Here is a 22,185-nt window from a genome sequence, read left to right as displayed (position 1 = left end):
GGCTTTATGAAACAACAAAGTACTTTCTTCTTTACAACTGCATTTCCAGAGATCTTGCTTAGGGTAAACCAATTTCACAAAGAACAACATGTCTATTTAGAAACAGTGAAGTTAGTCTTCCCATTTCAGTTGTAGAAACCCTTGTAAATTGAAGTCAGCAGGATATAAAAGCTCTAGCAAGCCCAGTATTTCCAAATGTAGCTGGCTTTCTTTATCTCTTAAATGCATTTACTCCATGCTCCCTGTGAAAGAGGAAGTGGGGGATAATCAAATAAAGAATCTTAGTCAATTAAGTCAAATGCCCTCTTTGTATTCATGCAGATTGCTCATTAAAAAAAATATAAATCCTACTTCTGAGAAGAAAGGTATTGAGTATTGATACAGAGAAGAATTGACATAGTGTAAAGCTTAATAATAACTTAAGGCTAAAATTTATACCATCTTTTACAATTTGTAAAACACCTTATAAATATTATATATGTAGTATTTATATAATATATAATAACCATTGATATTTACAATAATGCTGAGGGGTTGGAAACTATTATAAGCTCCACTTTAGGGAATAGGAAAGTTAGAGAGTGGTCAAGCAACTTGCCTGTGTCCCCTTTGTCTCTTAAATGACTGAAGTAAGATTCAATATGGATTTTGCTGTTCTGGAATATTGCCTATCCACTTTGCCAATTACACACTCTTTTTCTTTTTAGGTTTTTGCAAGGCAATGGGGTTCAGTGTCTTGCCCAAGGCCATACAGCTAGGTAATTATTAAGTGTCTGAGGCTAGATTAGAACTCAGGTACTCCGGATTCCAGAGATGGTGCTCTATCCACTGTGTGCCACCTAGCCACCCCCAATTACACACTCTTGAGGAACAACTCAGAGTCTTGGTCAGATCTTATGTCTTGGAAATTACAACTGTTTACACTAATGAGAATCATAAAATTATAGGAAAAGGAATATGAGACTGGAGAAGGAAGTAATTAGTATTAATCACTTCTCTACTCTTAACTGTGTGTTATGTGGCTAGTTAGGAAACTCAGAATTTCTTATAGAAAACCCTGGTGAAACAAGAGGCCATCTTAGCTTCAGTTTTGTTTGGATAATCCTATCATATATATAGAAGCCTACCACAGCATGGCTCTGTACTTGAGGATGAAGGTTGAGTTGCATGAATAGTAATGAGAGCTAGAATCTAAAGAAATCTTAGAGTTCATGGAGAGAATACTCACTTCACTTTTGACCCAAGGAAATAGAAACCCAGAAATGCAAAAAGTCAAGAAAGGTTGATCAGTTGAAAGAACGCCAGATATGGAGCCAAAGAAGATGGGTGTGATTCACTACTCTGTGATCTTGGACAATCATATACTTTTCTGAGTCTCACTTATTTTATTAAATGAGGAGAATGGATTCAATGGACTCTGATCTCTGAAAGAGTTGGATTAGATGACTTCAGAAGTCCTTTAACATTTAAATTTATGTTCTTATGATGTAATAGGAGCATCTAGGTAGTTTAGTTGAAGGGGTACTGGGGTTTGAATTCAAGAGTTTATATCTAACCTTAGACAATAGATGAGACCATAAACAAATTACTTAATCCTGTTTACCTCCATTTCTCATCTGTGAAATGGGCTAGTATCTGTGCCGAGAAAATCCCAAAAAGTGTCATGAAGAATAGAAGAGAACTGAACAACAACAAAAAAAAAAATGATTCTGTGAGTCCATAATCATAGTCTATAAGTCTGATAGTATTCGAACCTAGGTATTCTGACTGTATCCTTGGTTTTTTGTCCCCACTTTGCATTGTCTGTTTTTTCCTTTCCCTTCTTCACAACATTTCTACTCTGTTATTCAACTCTTCCAAACATTCAACCTGAATTAAACACACACACACACGTGTGTGTGTGTGTGTGTATGTATCTATGTATGTGTATTTATATAAAATGCTCCTTTGAGCTGCTAATTTGCTTTTCACAGTGGACCATATGTTTCCTCTACCCTGTGCCTGGCTTTCTCAGCAAATTTTTAAAATATCTTTCCTATAAAAGATATCACACATAGCAGAGTCCACACATCCCATACCCTGTTATAAATCACTCCTTCATCTGAGAATTTTGCTTAGCCCAAGTGACCTCAATATCACATTTGATAGAATAATTGTTTCACATGTTAATCCAAAGAAGCACATGTGCCTTAAGGAATATTTTAGGAAATTATTGCTTAATATTTTTGTCCTAGATTTCTTCTTTATGAAATGAAATAAATGAAGCAAAAACATTTTCTGAAAGGCTAGGTTCATATTTAATAATAGAAAGTCCTTCAAAATATATTCTGGATCACTGAGAGAACAGAATCAATGACTGCCTTGTTTGTTTTTCCTTCTTTCTCAAAGAGAACTGTGATATCAGGGAGGTGATGACATGGCATACATGTGAATTAAATTTTACTGTGCAATGTCACCAACCTCACTTTCTTACATGGAGTCATCTAGGTCCAGTAGCAATATATAGGTCAGAACAACAGGAGATTGTCCTGGTCCAAGTGCCTTCACCTGGAATCCTTCCTTTTTTCTATGACAAGAGTTCTAACCATGAGTTCTGTAGAACCCCCAATGTCAGTTCTATAAACTCAGAATTAAACCTCCTAGTAAACTGAAATCTGAACAGTTCCCCAGTCCCATAAGTAATCAAATTTTGATTATAGCTTAGACACAAGTATATCCAAATCTAGAATCCCTATTCCTCTTATACACACTCACCCAACAGGTTCTGGTTTTTGATCTCTTGGACAATTACTTACACTGAATTTCTTTTTTCCCTTTTTATTTTATTTTTTCTATTACATGTAAAAGGTATTGTTCTACATTTGTCCATTTGCATCCATTACAAGTTTCTATCATCCTCCCTTCCTTCTGCTTTACCTATGGCATCAGGCTGGTATAAATTGTACTTGTTCAATCATGTTAAACATTTCCACATTACTAATGTTGTGAAAGAGGAATTAGGACTGAGAGGGAAAAGTTGATGAATGTGGACTAAAGATTAGATTTAAGGAAAAAAGGCATGATAAAGAAAAAAATAAAGCAAATTCTAAAACATGAACTTGGTATGCTTTGCTCTGCATTTGCATTACAAAGTTGTTTTTTTTAATTTTTGATATATGTTGTTTTTGTTTTGTGGATAAAGGTGTCATTTTCTGTAACAAATCTCTCAGGACTGTCTTTGATCACTGAATTGCTGAAAGGAACTACATCCATCATAGTTGATTCATCTCACAATTTTGCCATCACTTGCACAATATTCCCCTGGATCTGCTCACTACAGTCAACATCAGTTCATGTATGACTTTCCATGCTTTTCCATAGTTAATTGGAATGCTCATGAATTCATTCAAGAATAGTCCATCCCATTCATATACCATAACTTATTCAACCATTCCACATTTGATGCGTATCCCCTCAGTTTGCAAATCTGTGCCACAACAAAAAAGAGCTGCTATAAATATTTTTTTTGTAGATATGGGTCTTTTTCCTTGTAATGATCACTTTGGGATATTGACCTTGAAGTGATTTTTCTGGATCAGAAGGTATGCAGACCATTATTGCTCATTGTGCAAAGTGCCAAATTGTTCTCCATTTGAAATATAATTTTCAATTGCTATAAGTATTAACAAATTTTAATTAATTTATACCCACATCCTCTTCCCAGGTACACTCCCTTCAAAATCTTTACAGAATACAATTAGCATGAGCTAAATTATTATGCAAAACATCGTTAAATCATGATCCATTTGTTACCATACTCTTTAAGTACACTCCCTCCTTCTATATCAATAGAATGCAATCCTTATGAAACAGAGTATCAGCTAAAACACCATGAGTTTTATCATCAATTTATATCCTCACCCTCTAAGTATACTTCTTTTAACTATCTTAAGAGAAAGACAAATTTTATGAATTTTGTTTAGCAATGTAGAGAGTTTAATCTTATTGAAGAACATTTTTTCCCATTCCAACTTATCTTTTTATATATATATTGAGTCTTGTATTTGAAGATCAAATTTTCTGTTCAGTTCTTGTATTCTTATCAGGAAAATCTGAAAGTCCTCTGTTTTATTAAAATTCCATCTTTTGTCATGAAATATTAATTCATAAATTTAATATTCATGAATAATTCATAAATTAACTGCCCTGGATCTATTTTCTAGGTCAATCATTTTTCCTAAAAGGTACTTTACATTTTCTTCCATTTTTTCAACATTTTGGTTTTACTTGTTAGAATCTTGGTTTCTCATAGTGTCATTAGTTTCTATTGTTTCCATGCTAATATTTAGATTTTTGTTTTCTTAAGTTACCTATTGTATTTCTTTTACAATTGGATAATTTTACTCTTAAGTGAGTTGTTTTCATTTTCTACTTCTTTAATATTAATTTTGATGAATTCTATTTCTTTTCCTGTGGGTTGATTTTACTCCTACTTGGTCACTTTTGTTTTTTGATGAGTTACATTCTTTTTCCAATTGGTAATTTTTACTTAGAACCAAATAGATTTCTTTTTCCATTTCATTAATTTTACTTTTAAAAAGTCTATATCTTTTTGTTTTTGACTAGTTTTATTTTTATAGGTGTTGTTTATTTCAGTCATTTTTTTCATAATTCTTTTTGCATGACTATCATTTCTTTTCTCCATTTTTTCTTCTTCCTCTCTTTGCTTTTAAAAACTATTTTCAGGCATTTCCATGAGATCTTTTTGGATTTGAAACCAATTCATAAACCCCTTTCAGGTTTCACATGAAGACAATGTTTTCCTCTTCTGAGACGGTATTTTTATCATCCTCAACAGAATAGTAGCTATCTCTGGTAAGTGCTCTTTATGTTCTTTGGCTTATTTTGAGAATTGGATTGTGATCCTGAGACAAAGGGAGCACAATGCCTAGGTTTGCTGAGGGTCTGTTTATTGGCTTTCCTCTTTGGTATCCCAGGTGCTAGTGCTTTGTTCCCTTTTTTAGGATAACTCAGTCCAGTTCTGCCTGTTACACCAATGTTCATGGGCTTGAATTTAGACTCCTGAACTCAAGTGGAACTCTTACTGCTGAGCAGAGGCTTGACCTACATTGTAACTAAGAGCCTCATGTTGACTTCTCCATTCTTCTGTCTATTCTGGCCATGTGAGATTTACCTTTCCTGAAGTTCCTCAACAATATCTTGAGTTGAGAATGTGTTTCACTCTAGGGTTTTTTTTTTTTTATGAGTTCTGTCACATTAAGGTCTGTTTAGAAGATTCATTTAAATTTGTTTTGGGAAATGTATCATCAGGATCTTCCTAGCTTTATACCAACATCTTGCCTCAATTTTCCCTTCCCCTTCTATAATTTTAGGGATAAAGAGATGAAAAATATGGAATGTGGGCCATCAAGTTACTAAAATGTATCAATATTAATTTTATACTACCACAGAAAATTATGATGGATATCTTTTTTTATTTATCTTTCACCTTATCTACTTAATATAGATGTTTTACCTACATCATTTAAGAACTTCAGATATATTCTACTCTAGAATGAGGACAATAGAAAGAAATGGTTCTAGGAGCAGTGGTTCAAAATTGTAAAACAAAGACCAGGGAATCAAAATCAAAATGGAGCAATAGGATATCCCTAAATCTGCTGAACAGTCAATAAATCACTGACAAAGTTGCCTGTGGCACTGCTATTCCATATTTTTTAAATATGTGTATGTTTGTTTTATAGGAAGACACAAGTATGTTTATTTCATTTGATATATTTGGAAAAGAAGTATCTTTGTTAAACCATTCAATGTTGTGATGAAAGAGAATCTGTCTTTTTTTGAACCACCTCTCGGCTTAATTTTTACATTCTCAACTCCTTAGACAAATCTTTTGTGATGGATGGGTTATTCTCAGGATATTGCGAAAACAAAATCTTCTCATTCCCTTAGCTTTGAATTATTTTTCTCATCCTTGTCCAATCTTCTTTAAAGAAAACACACAAAAGTGATATCTATCTGATAAAATAAATGGATTTGACATAAGGAGCATTCTAAACATACACTTATTTCCTATTTAAATAACATCATTTTAAATTTAGGACCAATATCTGTGCTTAAATATTGCCTCTTTTACTATTTCTGACAATAACAATGTGTTTTATTAGGTTATATCATGTTGTTACTAAGTTATGCTGCATAATGTAATAACATAATGGAAATTTTAACTGAGCATAGAATATTCTGCCAGGGATGATGAAAAAAAGTGAAAATTGAAGTACAGAAATTTTCGACAAGGAATTTATTTAAAAACGCCATGTTTTCTGTATTTTCTCTGTTAGAATTAAGACTGTCTTGTAGCTGGTAGGAAGCATAGCCTTAGGTCTTTGTTACAGAGTTAGGGTTCATTTTATCTGCCTTTGAGATATTTAGACATGTATTATGCTCATAAAATGGGGCCTCAAAGTATCTCCTTGGTGTTAGGTATGTGAGATATCCACAGAACTTCTGTCAAGGGAGCTTTATGCTGACTAAACACACACACACCACATACAATCCATGTATAAACACATGTACACAAACAAACATAAATAGCATCATGGTAAATGAATATTCATATATGTCACTCTGTGTGTATATCCAATGAGAGAATAACATACATAAAAATATACACATGTATCTGTAGAGAGAGATACATAGGCACACACATGCACACATAGAGCATATGCACCTATGCTGACATGTTTTTAAATGTTTTATACTAGTAAGAATTGTTTTCAATTTTTTTCTGTTCTATTCATTTTCTCTCCTGAAATTAATAAATACCAAATATATTGAACAAACATTGTAAAAAAAAGTACAGCATTGTCCAAGAAAACTAAGTTGTCCATTATTTAATGGTTGCTTTTCTATATTCTAAAGAACATAGAATATTCAAACTACAGCTTTCAAGGTTTTCCTGTTTGTGATTCCTTGTGCTGTGTCTTCAGTTCTCTTCTGCTTTGCATGTAGGGAAGGGGAACTTTCTCCAATTGTCCCACTTTTTATTAGTAGTGTATAGAACATCATAAATATGCATGTCTTCCTCATATGAGGGATACATTACATGATTTTCGTTTGAAATATTATGCCTCCTAAGCAAAGACAGTAAAATTCTTATGGAAAGGGACTGTTTTATTTAATTCTTATAACTGTAGTACCTAGTAGAATACTTCCTAGAGCAAACATTCAAAAATCTTTAATTGAACTTTTTACCTTTTATTACAATGAGTATTATATTGTATACAGTTCCAAAATATCACATTAGTACTCTTTGTTATATTCTAATTTGAATAACTAACTGAGCTGTTGAGTTGCTGACATTCTACAAAAAAATACTTAGATCTGGGGAATCTGGTGGGGTCATGGATCTTTGAATAGCTATAAGTGATTGGGGAGCTCACATGCCCATTAAATACATTTTACTTTTGCTCCCTTAAAAATCTATATCATTATCAGAGTAAAGTTATATTCATGTTTTAGATTCCATTTATCCATTCCCCCATTAGCCTGAATAGCATGCATTTTAATGAAGCAGGGATGAGAAAGGCACATTTTCCCCCCATGACCAGAGTCTTAAGCAGAGAATTTGAAACAATAAACACATGCTGACCACAACTAGAACAAAGAGATGAGAACTATTTTTTTTTCCCTACAAAAAGGATGAAACTAAGGGAAAGAGATTCCATTATTCTAACTTTGCTGCTGTTTGGTAAAGGAATATCTTGGTGAGAATTGTGTTCAAAATAATAACAAAGTGACTTCTGCCTGGAGGAAGGGATAGAGAGAATAGAGAATTGAAACAAGGATGTCAATTAGGAATCCATCATTATAGACTAGATGAGAGGTAAAAATTAGAGAGTAGTTGAAATTTTCCCTAAGGAATATCCTTAATGTTGATTGCAGCCTGTGCACCTTCTTGGGTGACATTTTCACATCTTCCTCAATGAGTTTGAGACTACATAGTTATCTTTTCTTAATTCTGAACAAAGCAGGCTAGTGTCACATTGCTCTTGGTGGATGATGATGATTGATGATTGATGATGATGATGATGATGATGATTTATTCCCAAAAGGAGAGGTAGAATAACTTAGTGATTAAAGAACCAGCGTGTCTGTCAGTCAAAATAAATTTTTTCAGTGTCTATTTTGTGTGAGACACTCACTGGTCAAGACCTGATGATTGAAAAAAAAGGACAAAAAAAGACAGTACCTGTTCTCAAGGAGATCCCCGGCTAATAACGGAAGGCAATGTGCAAACCACTTTTCATAAACATCTTATACATAGGATAAATCTAAATTATTCAACAGAAAAAAGGCATCAGATATAAATGGGATAAAGAAAAGTTTCCTATTGAGGGTGGTCTTTTACCTGACACTTGAAGGAAGTCAAGGAAGCCAAGAGACAGAAATAAAAAGTGAGAGAATTACATGCTTTAGTCTGGGGGGTGTAGGGAATAGGGGAACAGCTAGCCTCAGGAAAATGTGAAATCAAAGGCCATCCCAGCAAATATATACTCTGTGAATTTCAAAAACTTAATCTCTCAGTACTTTGGGCCACTCTTAAGATACATATGCATTACACACACACACACACACACACACACACACACACACACACACACACACATATATATGTATAACTATATATATATATAAATATTTAAGGTATATACATATATATATATATATCTGTGTTTGTAATTTAAAGCATTTTTAAAACATTACTTCATTTTATCATGAAAATTATTAGTTATTAAAATCATTATCATTTTTATGGTGAGCTTACAGAGGTTAAGAGAGATGAAGGTATTTACTCAGGGTCACCCAGCTAATAAATGTTTGAGGCAGGATTCAAAATCTTTCTGACTCTAGGTCAAACGTTCTATCCACTGAAACATGTAACTTATCTTACAAATTATGACCTGGCTTTGAACTTAAGTTGTAGAGTTACTGCCAAGCTTCATTTATAGAGGCAATTTATTAATTGGAAATTCTCTGTGCTAGTGAAATCACATGAATATGGGTTATACCTAAGGAGGTAATTTGAATAGAAAAGAGAAAGCACAAATGAGTAATATGAAATACAACTAAAAAAGAAAGAGACATTACATAGGGTTTTGGAAAATCAGTTTTAATATTTTTTCTTTATTTAAGAGGCAATTAAGGGTCATTAACCTTATTGTTATACAGAAAAAGAATAACTTGGTGAGAATTGTCTTCAAAATAATGACAAATTGGTTTCTGCCTGGGCGGGGGGATAGAGACAATAGAGCATTGAATCAAGGAAGACAATTAGTGTAGATGAGAAGCAAGAAGCATTTATTTAAAACAGAGCACAGAGAAGTCCTTCTAGTCACTGTGCATTTCTTCAATTCATTTTATTTTTAGTATGTATTTTTCTGATAACAGCAAAGCAGAAGATTTGGGAGCTCCTTTTTCCTCTTCTCATTTTATCATTAAAAGTATGAGCATATTCCTGCCCAGGAAATGGTTTTTGCCTTAAGCCAAAACAAAACCAGTGTTTTCAACATGGGAGGTATACTGTAAAGGTCAGCTAGTGCTCCTCTGTGTGCTCATTGTTACGTGTTTTGCAGGCTTGAATCATGGAAAAGAGAAAAGTTAGGAAAAATCAGTATTTGGTGATAGAAAGACAAAGAGGAAAGAGTATAATAGAGTTGATGCTACTTCTAATTTCTCTAATAAATGAGGTTTATATGAGTATTATCTTCCCATGCAGAAATATGTGCATTACGTCATCATTTAATACCTCATAATTTACCCTTCTCATCCACACTCTCTATGCTTCACCTTAGTCCTGTACTTGAAGATCAAACTTTCTGTTCAGATCTGGTTATTTCAACAGAGACATTTGAACTTCCCCAGTTTCATTGAAAATCCACCTTTTCCCCTGGAAGATGTTCAATTTTGCTAGGTAGCTGATTCTCAGTTGCATTCCAAGATCTTTTGCCTTCTAGAATATTATATTCCAAGCCCTAGATCCTCTGTAATTCTGACTGTAGCTCCATGATATTCGAATTATTTCCTTGTAGCTGCTTGTAATATTTTCTCTTTGATTTGAGAGTTCTGGAACTTGGTTCTAATATTCCTGGGAGTTATTTTTTTTTTTTTTTGTATTTCAAGGAGGAGATCAGTGGGCTATCTCAATTTCTATATTGCCCTCTACTTCTAGGATATCAGGGTAATTTTCTTATAGAAATTCTTTTAAAATGAGATCAAGGCTCTTTTTCTGATCATGACTTTCATGTAGCCCAATAAATTTTAAATAGTCTCTCTTGGATCTTTTTTTTCCAAATCAGTTGTTTTTTCAATGAGATATTTCATGTTTTGTTCTAGTTGTTCATTCTTTTGCTATTGTGTTGTTTCTTGATTCCCGGCAAAGTCATCAGCTTCCTTTAGCTCCATTCTACATTTGAAGGAGCTGTTTTGTTCAGAGAACTTTCTTATCTGCTTTTCCATCTGGATAATACTGCTGTTTAAGGCATTCTTATCTTCATTAACTTTTTTAGATTGGATCTCCTTAACCAAGCTGCTGACTTTGTTTTCATTTTTTTCCTACATCTTTCTCATTTCTCTTTCCAATTTTTCCTTTACCTCCCTTACTTGAAAGGCTGTTCTCTTGCCTCCATCTTGGCTTCTTACCACCCCCCCAATTTTAAAGTTCTTAGGAGAGATCTTCATCGAAATGAGATATTATTTTATATTTCTAAGTTATAAGGGTGCATGTACAAGGTAGATCTGGTATCATAGAAATTCTTAGTTCAGATGCACAAACACCTCATAATTTGAGAAATATTAGCAAAAACAGTTTATTGAATTGCTTTAGCATCTCCAAAGACTACTAACCTTCAATTAGATTATCACCAACTTTGGCATGTAATACTCAGTACCTGAGATAGTACCCAATATTTGAAGTTGAGGAATCATTAGCATCATAATTATTATTTTAAAGGTTGGGAAATTCTTATCATAATTATATTGTTATTTTTTTAAAAATAATTTTTAAGTTTGTTTTGGCAATTCTCTTGGGGTGAGAATTCTATATTGGCCCATATCAGTTTTTTTTTTAATTAGAAATACATTTAAACACTGATTGTCCATAATTATATCATATACTTTTCCTGAAATCAGGAAATTCAGCAATCCTGAGATTTAAGAACTCTTAGAAAAGGAAATGGAAGATAATAGAGCTCAAATGATTAGTAAATTTCTTCCCATGGGGTAGATCCTCACAATGTCATCTTCATATCTATTTACCTTTTATAGATATTTACATATTTAGCTACCCGGTGGGTAATTCCTAAATAAAGAAGAGAGCTCTAAATAATAATGTCTTTTGGACTCATTAACTTAATATATTGCCATGTGTTTTTGTTTGTTTTCATTTTAAGATTTTGAGCCTGTGACAGTTATTTCCATACTTTTACTTATTTTAAAATTTTAATTCACTAACAACCATTGAGCACCTTCTTTTGGCCAGGCACTATAAGAACCATTAAGAATTAAAGGAGAAAAATGAATTCTTGCCTTCTTGCCCTCCTATACCTTATCCTGAAGAGGTTGGGGATACAGTAGTGATCAATCAATCATATATTTACTTGCCAGGCAAACATCTATCATATGCTTATCACAGGGTGTGATGATATAAAGACAAGTGCCTTCTTCCAAATAGAATATATACAAAATGAGTTTGATATAAAAAATGAGAAAAGAGAGATTAGAAAAGATTTTAGGAAAACAGAAGCTCATCACTGAAGGTCATAGTAATTACTATGGAAAGAGGCAAGAGCATTTTACGTGTTGTCATTTCTTGACTTTTGTTGGGTTTTCCATTACCATAGTTTTTATCTTTATGAAGATTTCAGCCTATCAAAATGAATACGAGTATTGCAGAATAGTCACTATATTTAAAAGAAATTCAGAGATTTCTCCTGATCTATATTTTACACCTCAGGTTATTCTTCAGAGACTCCAAGATCTTCATTGATACTCTTAAATTCATCATGAAGAGAATCATTATTAAGCTATACTACTGACCTGGCAACCTGGGACCAGAGAGGTTAAATTAGTGTCCTATAAATTGAAACATTTTGTCTATCTCACCTAAATTCATGTTTTGCAATATTTATCTTTGTAACTTTGGCAGATTCATAACTAGATTTTCGTTGTCCTTTCTTACCTGACATAGATCATAATATTTTTAAAGCACTGTAGAAGGTACCTGCCACAGCACAAGTGCTTATAACTGCTTATTCCATCTTAACACTTCATGAATATTTGCAGTATAAAAGTCATCTTTCCTTTGTACAATTTGAGATCTTAAATTGGTTAGACTGTTTTTAGCATCATGTCATACTCTAACTGAATCATACTGAAAGAAAATTTCTGTACTAGAAAAGTCTACCAAGATTGGAACAATGTTATTATAATTAGCAATTCAGATTAACAAACATATATTAAACACCTATTATTTATTGTAAGCTCAAAGTCATGAAAAGGTAGTAAGATAGTAATATCAAAAAACCTTCCCAAAAAACCCAAGAAACTTGCTTTCCAAATTGGTGATGCATATTAAATTAAGTTGCAAAGAAAACTGAGGAGATAAGTAGTATCAACCTCTGGGAGACATTAGAGAAGACTTCATACAGGTGTAAGCATTTGACCTATACTTGGAAACAGGTAGAAATGAGGAGAGAGTACATTCTAGTCATGGAAAATGGTGTATATAAATTCAAAGAGGTACGAAAAGTTTATTTTAATTGAGAAAAGAAGTCTTTAAAACTGAACAGAATAGGAGTCTATTAAGACCAGGTGATACACAAATTGTTTTTTTCCTATAGCAATGGAGGAGGCCCTTGGGTTTTCAAGTAAGATGTTTAGTACATCAATCTTAGAGAGAGGAGATAAAGGATTTTCTGGGGGTCGGGGGGAAGCCAAGGCACCCAAGTACATATGGTAACAGACAATGAATAATTAGGAAATGCTTTGAGATTATAAGCCCTGCCATCAAGTAGTATTTTGCTATCTTCAAGAGATAGAACAGCTCCATAATAGAGTGAATATTAGAGCTGATATTTATTTTCATGAATATATTCAACATACCAGGCTAGGCACACAATTTACCTAAGTGTCTACATATATTTGTTGTGCACAAATATACATATATAAATACTTAAATACAATGTAACTGTGATTTGTATATGTATATGTGTATACATATACAGATTCCTGCTCTCCACATAAAAATACAGCAATTTTGTCTCCTGATCAGATTTTTAATTAGATACTGTTCCAAAATTTTTATTACTGGATAAAAGTAGTCAGCATGTATAGTTATCTTTAAAGTTACACACAATTGTGCATAAATTAGTTCGCCTGAGACCCTGAATAATCATGTGAAATTCATTGTATATGGTTTTTACAATCCCCATTTTATAGATGAGTAAAGGATATTTGTACAGGCATTAGACCATATTCAAATTATCTTCTAAGTTAGTTTTGTACAGATACTCAGGGAATTCATGACTTTTATAAGTCCCCAAAGCAATAATTAGCAGAACATTTATTATATCTCAATTTTTGAACTTCAAATTGTACCATTTTTTAACATTTACAAATTACTCTTTCCCAAATTCATAAAGAAATGCTAATATCATAAATGAGATATTTGTAAAATGCCTAGCACAGTGCTTGGTACATACTAGTAAATATTTGTTCTTTCCCTTCTATTCTTTATTGCATGACCATCAGGAAGAAGTAGAACCTAAACAAACAAACAAACAAACAAACATGAACTTTCTCTTACAATCCACATTTTAATCACATTGCCTTGAGAATCTTTTCATTACAGTACTCATATCAGTTTTCTTTAAATTTTTTTTCTTATTCATCTGCATGGTGTGCTATTAGTATTTTACTTTTTAAGTATATTCCAGTTTGTCTTAACTCTATCCCATCTTTGTGTTCTAGAGGAGAATATATGACCCCTTTCATTCTTTGAAGGGATCTTTATGTTCAATGTCTCTTCACTTCATGGGAGCACTAAAAATGAGTCTGTTTTTGTAAATGAATTTTGCCAAATGTTTCTACTTAAGTCAAAGGGAAAACAACAGGATTCGACAAGGCATCATCATCATCATGTCTGTAAAAACTGGGGCCCAATGTGTTAGCCAGCCTATCAGAATATGGATATGGAGCACGAAGAAAGGCTAGACAGATGGCTGCTGGTACTTAGCCATCAATTCTATAGTGTAGAATTGAGGGAGACTTGACAAAGTACCTTTCTCAGTATTTTTTTGTGGTCACAGTTTCCCTTAGGCAATAGCTGATGAAAGGAGAATAGAAACAGTTGGCATGTTATTCCTATGACCTCCTCTGATGCATGAATAAAGAATTTGAGAGGATACGTATTTCACATATGTTTAATTTGAAAATTCTCTTTTAAATATAATGATAATAAGGTTCATGATAACCATATGACTATTTAAAATGGAGGAATAAGCATTTAAGGCAAGCTTTAGGTAATTGAGCTAAGAATTTTATACCTGAAATAAGAAGTTGTGAATTTATATATTCAGTTAAAATATTACACCACTTTTCACTTGTTATAAACAGTGATTGATATTAATATTTAAAAAGGAATATTATTAAAATGATTGAGATTGCATTGAATACATCTGATATGCATCTGACTAATGTGATATAAAAACTTTCTATATACTTTTTTGTAATGTATGTTTATGCATTCATGTGTCCATGAAAATATGAGTGATTGAAGCAAATAAACAATTATCAATACACTAAAGACAATTATGAATGAGTATATAAACACATACTTAGTGTCACCAATACTATGAGTAATGCAAATCAAAGCAATTATGAAGCTACACCTCACCCTAAGAAACAACAGGAATGGAAATAATTTTAAAAGAATTGTGAAAATACAGGCAAAAAAAAAAACCTCTTCATGGAGCTGAGAACTGACTCAACCATTCTGGAAAGTATTTTAAGAATAACTATCCCTTTCCTTTTTACAAAGAGGGAATAGTGCTAGAAAAACATAATAACATTGAGAAAAAAATTACAAATTAAGAAACCATATATAGCAAAATATTAATAAATGTTTTAGTGGCAAAATAATGGCCACATCACCTGATTTCGAAAAAATGGATGCAAAGTGAGACAATTAGAATGAGGAAAAATGTGCAATTATTACAATACCATAGTGAAAAATATGATGATACTGAATGAAATGAAATTAATGTTATTATACTATTATGCCCAATCTGACCTCAAGTGAAAGATATGTGAAATTACTTCACTCTCTTCTTTGAAGAAGTGGGAAAGTATGGGTGTGGAAAGCTGTCTGATTGATTGGTTGCTATACTTTGTTATCAAAGAAGACCAAAATGACATCTCCATGTTTGAGGCAAATTATTCTGCCTTGCTCATGGAATGCAGCAGGGCTCTGATGAGTTCAAAGAGTGCTCAAAGAGAACATGACATGCTGCGAGGTTTTGCATGAATATCTCCCATGCTGTACAATCAATCCCAAAGTTCTTTAGAGAAACCTGCAGGGTGTCCCATTATTGCTTCTTCCCACCTCCTTGTGAGTGCTTGTCCAGTGTGAGGCCTACATAAAATGGTCTTTTGGCAGATGTTTATCTGACATTCTAAGAATATGGCCATCCCATCATAGTTGTACACTCTGCAATAAAATTTGAATGCTTGCCAGTGTAGCTCAAGAAAAGACTTCATTGTCTGGTTTCTTTTCCTGCCAGATGACCATCAGAATCTTCCTAGGAGAATGTAAATGGAAACCATTCAATTTCCTGACATGGTTCTTGTAGACTGTCCAGGATTCACAGAAACAAAACAATGAGGTCAGCATAATAACCCTGTAGATCTTCAGTTTAGTATTGTCTAATATCTCTCCTCTCCCACACTTTCCTTTGGAGTCTCCCAAATGCTGAGCTAGCTCTGGCAATGTGAATTTCAACCTCATTTTCAATGTATATCTTGGGAAAGTATATAAGAATAACGATCCCTTTCCTTTAAGTCAACTTATCCATAGTATTCATAAATTCTAAATTTGTATAATCAATGGTTCCACATATGGATGGTGTAGTGTTGACTGATAGAGTACAATTGCTTTCTTCTTGTGAATTTTTAGACCAAATTATAAAACTCACCCATACTTGGTTGCATCTGAGCTTCAGAGATTGAGTGTACAATCATCTGCATACAGAACATCAGCACAGACCCTCCGTTCATTTCCCTAGTCAGTGCCTGGTTTTTGAATTTTTTTGGGACACCCCCACAAGGACTTCAGTGCGTGAGGCTCTGACTGCTCTCCTGGTCTGTGAATGACCATAAGCGCACCCCTCTGCCACAGGGCTGATGGTGATAGGTTCCATGATCTATGGGGCTCTAGACTGAGATCAGGATCTGGATGTGGTTAGAGCCCCAGAGTCCTGTTCCAGGGACTGAGGACAGACCTTGGAAGTCTCCCTCCACTCCCGTACCTTCAGTGGGCTGAGCACTCAGGGCTCAGTTTCCTTGAGGCTCCTGCTGGGCGACTCTTCAGGCCTGCTTCCATTTCTTGGATCTGGGCTGCTGCAGCCATGATGAATACAGCTATTCTGCTGAGGGCCTGGGCTTTGCCATCACTCTGGCAGTGGTCTCCTTGCTGATCTTTCCAGTTGGGCTTCATGCTCCCTAGGGTGCAGGTCAAGAAACTGCTTCCGCTTTTGGGAGCCATGGCTCCCAGGCACCCTGGTGCTATTCCTGGGAGGCTGAAGTTCCTTCACTCTGGTGGACTGCCCCTCTAACCACATGGAACAGAGTTTTCCCACTATTTACCAGGTTACCTTGGACTGGAGAATTGCCTCATTGGCTCTTTCTGTGAGTTCTGTCTATCAAAAATTTAATTAGACTCATAATTTTAAAAAAGATTTTTGAAATATTTTGGGGAGAGCACCTAGGAGAGGTTCTTCTCCTGTAGCCATCTTGGCTCCACCCTGAACTTTATTTTTGAAAGAATTATTTGTGACCTTCTTAGAAATGAATGCACTCTTCTGATGGTAAACAGTAAGGAGTTCTTGTTTTTCATTTAGCAACTTCAGTAGTTCTCCATCATTTTCAACAAGTCTTGATATTTGCAAATGTTCTGATCCAGTTGAACAAATGCAGAGTTATATATCAAATCTCTGAACGTTGCCCATTCCTTTTCTGTTCCACTGTTGACAATTTTGCATTGACTCAACTTTCCCTCTCAGTTTGCAGCAAATAATTCTGGTACTGAGAGACACTAATCTCTGGTCTTTAATTCTTTGGCTAATCTTTTAATCTTGGGTAAACTGCCTGGCTTGAATGTGAATACTTAATTTGGAAAGGATGAGTCTGTGATCAGTGCAGATCAAGTTGTTCTTGCCATTCTTTCATTCTGTCTTTCTCTTGCCCTTTACAGTCATATAGTCTATTACATGTCTGTTTGCTATGAGGACGCATCCAGGAAGTTTTGCTGAATTTAGGCAAATGGAAAATTGTGTTTGTGATGAGGTCATGAAATGCACATGTCATCAGTAGTAGCTGACCATTGCTGCTGCTGCTTCCAATTCAATTCCTCCTAAGGACTCCCTGACAAGTTGAGTAATCTGATTCTATTCTAGCATTAAAGTCACCCAGAATTATAAGCTTGTTCTCTTTTGGTATGTGAAGATTAGGGTTTCCAGGTCTTCATAAAGTTTTCTTTGACTTGATCAGGGTTCAATATGGTAGGAGCACAAATATTGATGATGGTAGAGTGACGTTTTCCTTCAAGTGGCAATGCCATCATAATAGGCCTATCACTCACTCTTTTTAGTGGCATTCAAGTTTGTTTTGATTGCAAAGCCCACTACAGTTTCATGGTGCTCCCCTTCACTTCAGTCAATCCAGAAAACATGCGTATCCAGTTCCAACTTCAGTAAGTTAGACTTCATTTGCCATTCATTTTTCACTCAGGGCTGCTATTTGGAAATGATGCCTGCTGAATTCTCTTATAATAAGAGCTGTTTGTCATTCAGGTCTATTGGATCTTGGGTTGTCTGTGTGTGTGTGTGCACATTCCATGAATTGATGGTGAGTGGAATCTTTGAAGAAGTTTATATAGATAATTTTTGCATGTGTTTCCACCATAGGGTGGGATCCCTGTCAATCACAGTAATCAGGAAATCATTTGGGTAAGCAGACAATTTTTAGGAGAACTTTTCTAGCCCCTTCCTCACACCAGGAGGTGAACAGTGTGATCCTTAAATTCTGGGCACTCATACAGCCAGTACACCTGTCAAATCCCACTGCTGCCTTCAGTGGGGAAATGACACTATACCCCAGACCACCCATATGTAGGGTTGTGACTACAACTTACTACAATTGTAGGACTGTTGTCTACAGCTTGTGACCTGTGATTCATCACTTGCCTGTTGCCACAGAACTTTGAGATTGGAATGATAAGATAGTTTGGGTGATGTCTTTTGATTCTTGGGTAAATTGGATTTAAGTAAGGCTGAGTTGAAGTTTTCAGCCTTACTTTCTCTTCCAAAATTATCATGTTCTAGCAGCAAGATGGAGTCAAGACAACTGGTGATGGGTCTAAATGGAGTGGATGACTTTGGCATCTTAAAAGTCTAAACAAGCTCTTAATGCACTGGCTGCATCAGTTGCCTTCATGACTGAACAAACTGTTCTCATCATCCATTCTACCAATGGATGTTTGGGTTGGACATCTCCTCCCCCACCTCACTGATGAGTTTGAGACTTCCTCAGTTACTCTCAACCTGGTTTAGCCTGTCTGCAGAAATGATTAACTGAGGTCTGGCGTATGTGCATACTACAGGTCTTTGGAGTCAACGTGAGAGGTATTTAGCTCAGGTGGGCATCAAAGGAAATGGGATCAACAGCCCTCACATTAGAGGTACTAGCCATCCTTGAACACATCCTTTAAATGCATTTTTTTCTCTTATTTCTTATTCTTTGTTATAAGTAGTGTGTGTTTCTCTCTGCAAAACAGTGCTATGAATTAGGAAATATGAGTGATTATGAAACAAAATATGTCACTGACAAGTACATGAATTGGATATGAATGGGGGGGGGTGCTAAGTCACCAGCTCACTGTCTCCTCCAGAGTCATCTGGGTTCATTGGACAGACATGAATTAGGAGGACTGAAGATGGCCCTGGATGCAAGGCAATCAGGATTAAGTTGCTCAAGATCACACAGCTAGTAAGTGGCAAGTGTCTGAGGCCAGATTTGTACTCCCACCTTCCTGATTCCAAGACTAGTGTTCTATCCATTGCACCATCTAGTGGCCCTGTTAATAAGAATAAGAAACACTGAAAAAGTAGCATTTGCAAACTGTGATCTCTGGATTTTTAATTACATGGAATCATTCAATTTCTCATTATTTCTTCGTGATGTTCTTTACTTTTATGGCTATTATGAGAATAGTGACAATTTAATGACTTCTTTTAGTTTAAAAACCTTACACATGTTTGCTATTAGTGAACTGAAATAGACACAATGTATTATTTTCATTAGTCTGGCTGTTACTTAAAAGAAACAATACTGTTTATTATAAAGAAAAAGGACTCGTGTAGAGACAACACATAGTATAATGCTAAATAGTTATTCTGACAGAATCAGCACAATTTTGAATTCTTCCCTTTTATCATTTTGATTTTTGCCATATTAGCTTTCTGAGTTTGTCCATCTTTGAAGGAAGTACTAGGAGATGTGAAGAGTAAGCTCTATCTCATAGGGTTTCTATTCTGAACATCATAGGATATAAGACTATGGAAAGAATCCATGATTTCTTGAGTGTGGGATTTCCTTTCATCTCTCAAAACACATATATACCATAACTTCGAACACACTTATTAGACGTTTAGTGAAGCTAAATGTATATTTCCAAGTGCATAAGAAGTTACTAAGGTCTTTGGCAAAATTTGAATTCAGGTTTTCTTGACATCAGAAAATCTAACACTATCTCCTCTCTGTCTCTGTCTCTGTCTCTGTCTCTGCCTCTGTCTCTGTCTCTGTCTCTGTCTCTCTGTCTCTCTCTGTCTCTCTCATCACTTACCATGTTCAAAGGGAAATCACTATAATATATCTTGAATCTGTCTTCATCCCCCCCAACACAGAAACAATCCCTTATTTCAAGCTGTCCTCACCTCTTTCCTGAGATTTTTGCAATACTCTCCTAATTGGTATCCCCACTTCAGCAAAGACTAAGATCCATCTTCCACACATCTAATTTTCCTAACACTTAGATCTGACAGTACCACTATGCTGTTTAATGAAACTCATTGTCTTCGTGTCCCTTTAGTATCACACACATACTTCTCAGGAACTTTAAAGATTTCACATGCTGACTCCAGCTTACCCTACCAGGATTATGAGACTTCATTACCCATTTCACATTTTTTTTGAAACCAACAAACTAGATTTTACGCTATTCCACATATAAGACATATGATCATAACTATATCCAGGTAGGAAATTCTTCAATTAAAATGTGTTTCTTCCTGACCTACCCAATTTTCAATGTCTTTTGTTTAGTTGCTTCATTTATATCCCACTCTTGGTGACATCATTTAAGGTTTCCGTGTCAAAGATACGGTAATAGTTTGCCATTTCCTTCTCCAGTTCATTTTACAAATGAAGAAACTGAGCAAACTGAGTAAAGTGACTTGTTTAGGGTCCCACAGGTAGAAAATATCTGAGATTCAATTTGAACTCAGGAAGCTGATTATTTATACCTCCAGTTCTGGCAGTCTATGCTCTGAGCTATTTACCTTCTCTTACAGGAAATACATCTTTCTCCATCAGTCAGATTATGTCTGATTATTATAATCTTTTTGGCAGTTAACTGTTCTGTGTTTGAGTTAGTGTGTTTCTCAAAGTTTAGGAAAAATATACATATAAACAGAATTATAATGTCAATTCAACTAGAAATGATATGTGTTTAGTCAAATAAATATGTTTTAAATACTTTTCTGGGTTGGGGATACAAATATTTATATTTGAAGATTTCCCTGATTAGTTGCTTAGTGGACTAAGAGAAAATGGTAATGAGTAAAATCAGCAAATGTCACTAAGACTTTAATACTTAAATTATGTTTCACAAAAATGATAGCAATATTTGTCAAGGGTAATCTATGATGCAGATAATTCATTCTTGTGTAGAAAAATTATTTACTTACTTTCTCACTTCATATCCATTATCTCAAAGAAACAGGATATGTTCTTTTCTTCATAATATTAATTTTAACATTATTTTGTTTCTTTGTTAAGATATTGACAATTTTGAAACCAAAACAAGAAGTACTGTGTCCGTCCTGGCAGGTCAAGGTGTGGTTCTTCTCTGTGGCCCACCATCACACTTTGGAGGTAGGTTGAGATACTTCTTATAACTCCATTAACTTTTTACAAAAAGGGATGCCAAATACAGAACTATGAATAATATGATTTATTAGGACTGATAATAACATGATATTATCAAAAACATTAGACCAAATTAGAGATTTTTCTAATTCATCACTTCATTACACATAAAAGGAAACCAGTGGATAGTTTGTTTATTCTGAAACTTTTCAATCAGTCTGTGTTAAAAGATGCCTAGAGATGGGAAAAGTTTTCATAGCTACCTTGGGGAAATATATATTTTTTAAACATATCTTAAGGAACTTGTAGTTTTCCATGAAGATATTCTAATTATTGCATCAAATGAAAATATAGAGAACATTGTTCATATGTTCAAATGATTGTTAGACAAATTTTATACCAAGAAAATGAAAATGAGGCAGTATGGGCTAATTTCCATGATGGGGGTTGTAAAAGATCAAAGTAATTTTAGACACTTTATCTTGGAGATTTAAGTTGCATTTCTTTGGAAGTTTCAAATGTCCCAGAATATATTAAACTGTGACCCAGTGTGGACCTCGAAGCAGGGCTTTTTTCATTCCATTTTTGTTCTTGTGGTCAGATCACTAATAGTATAAATTTTATAGCCAGAATCTTTGGGGAAATTTTAAGCAATGTAGAAATTATATACATATACATATATGTATACCTATACATATAGTGATG

The 22,185-nt window shown here is 34.4% G+C and overlaps 1 protein-coding gene across 1 annotated transcript in view; it reads left to right on the top strand.

The window, feature by feature from the left end:
* LOC141496560 (contactin-6-like) overlaps nucleotides 1-22,185 on the top strand; it is a 289,341-nt gene that overhangs the window by 40,334 nt on the left and 226,822 nt on the right. Inside the window, exon 3 of the mRNA XM_074199048.1 lies at nucleotides 21,391-21,486. Coding sequence (XP_074055149.1) covers nucleotides 21,391-21,486 — 96 coding nt within the window. The remainder of the gene's footprint in view (nucleotides 1-21,390; nucleotides 21,487-22,185) is intronic.

Source organism: Macrotis lagotis, chromosome 8, assembly GCF_037893015.1.
Source record: "Macrotis lagotis isolate mMagLag1 chromosome 8, bilby.v1.9.chrom.fasta, whole genome shotgun sequence".
In the NCBI taxonomy this organism is placed as follows: Eukaryota; Metazoa; Chordata; class Mammalia; order Peramelemorphia; family Peramelidae; genus Macrotis; species Macrotis lagotis.
Note: the sequence above shows the minus strand (reverse complement) of the source record. Positions and strands in the feature narration are given on the sequence as shown.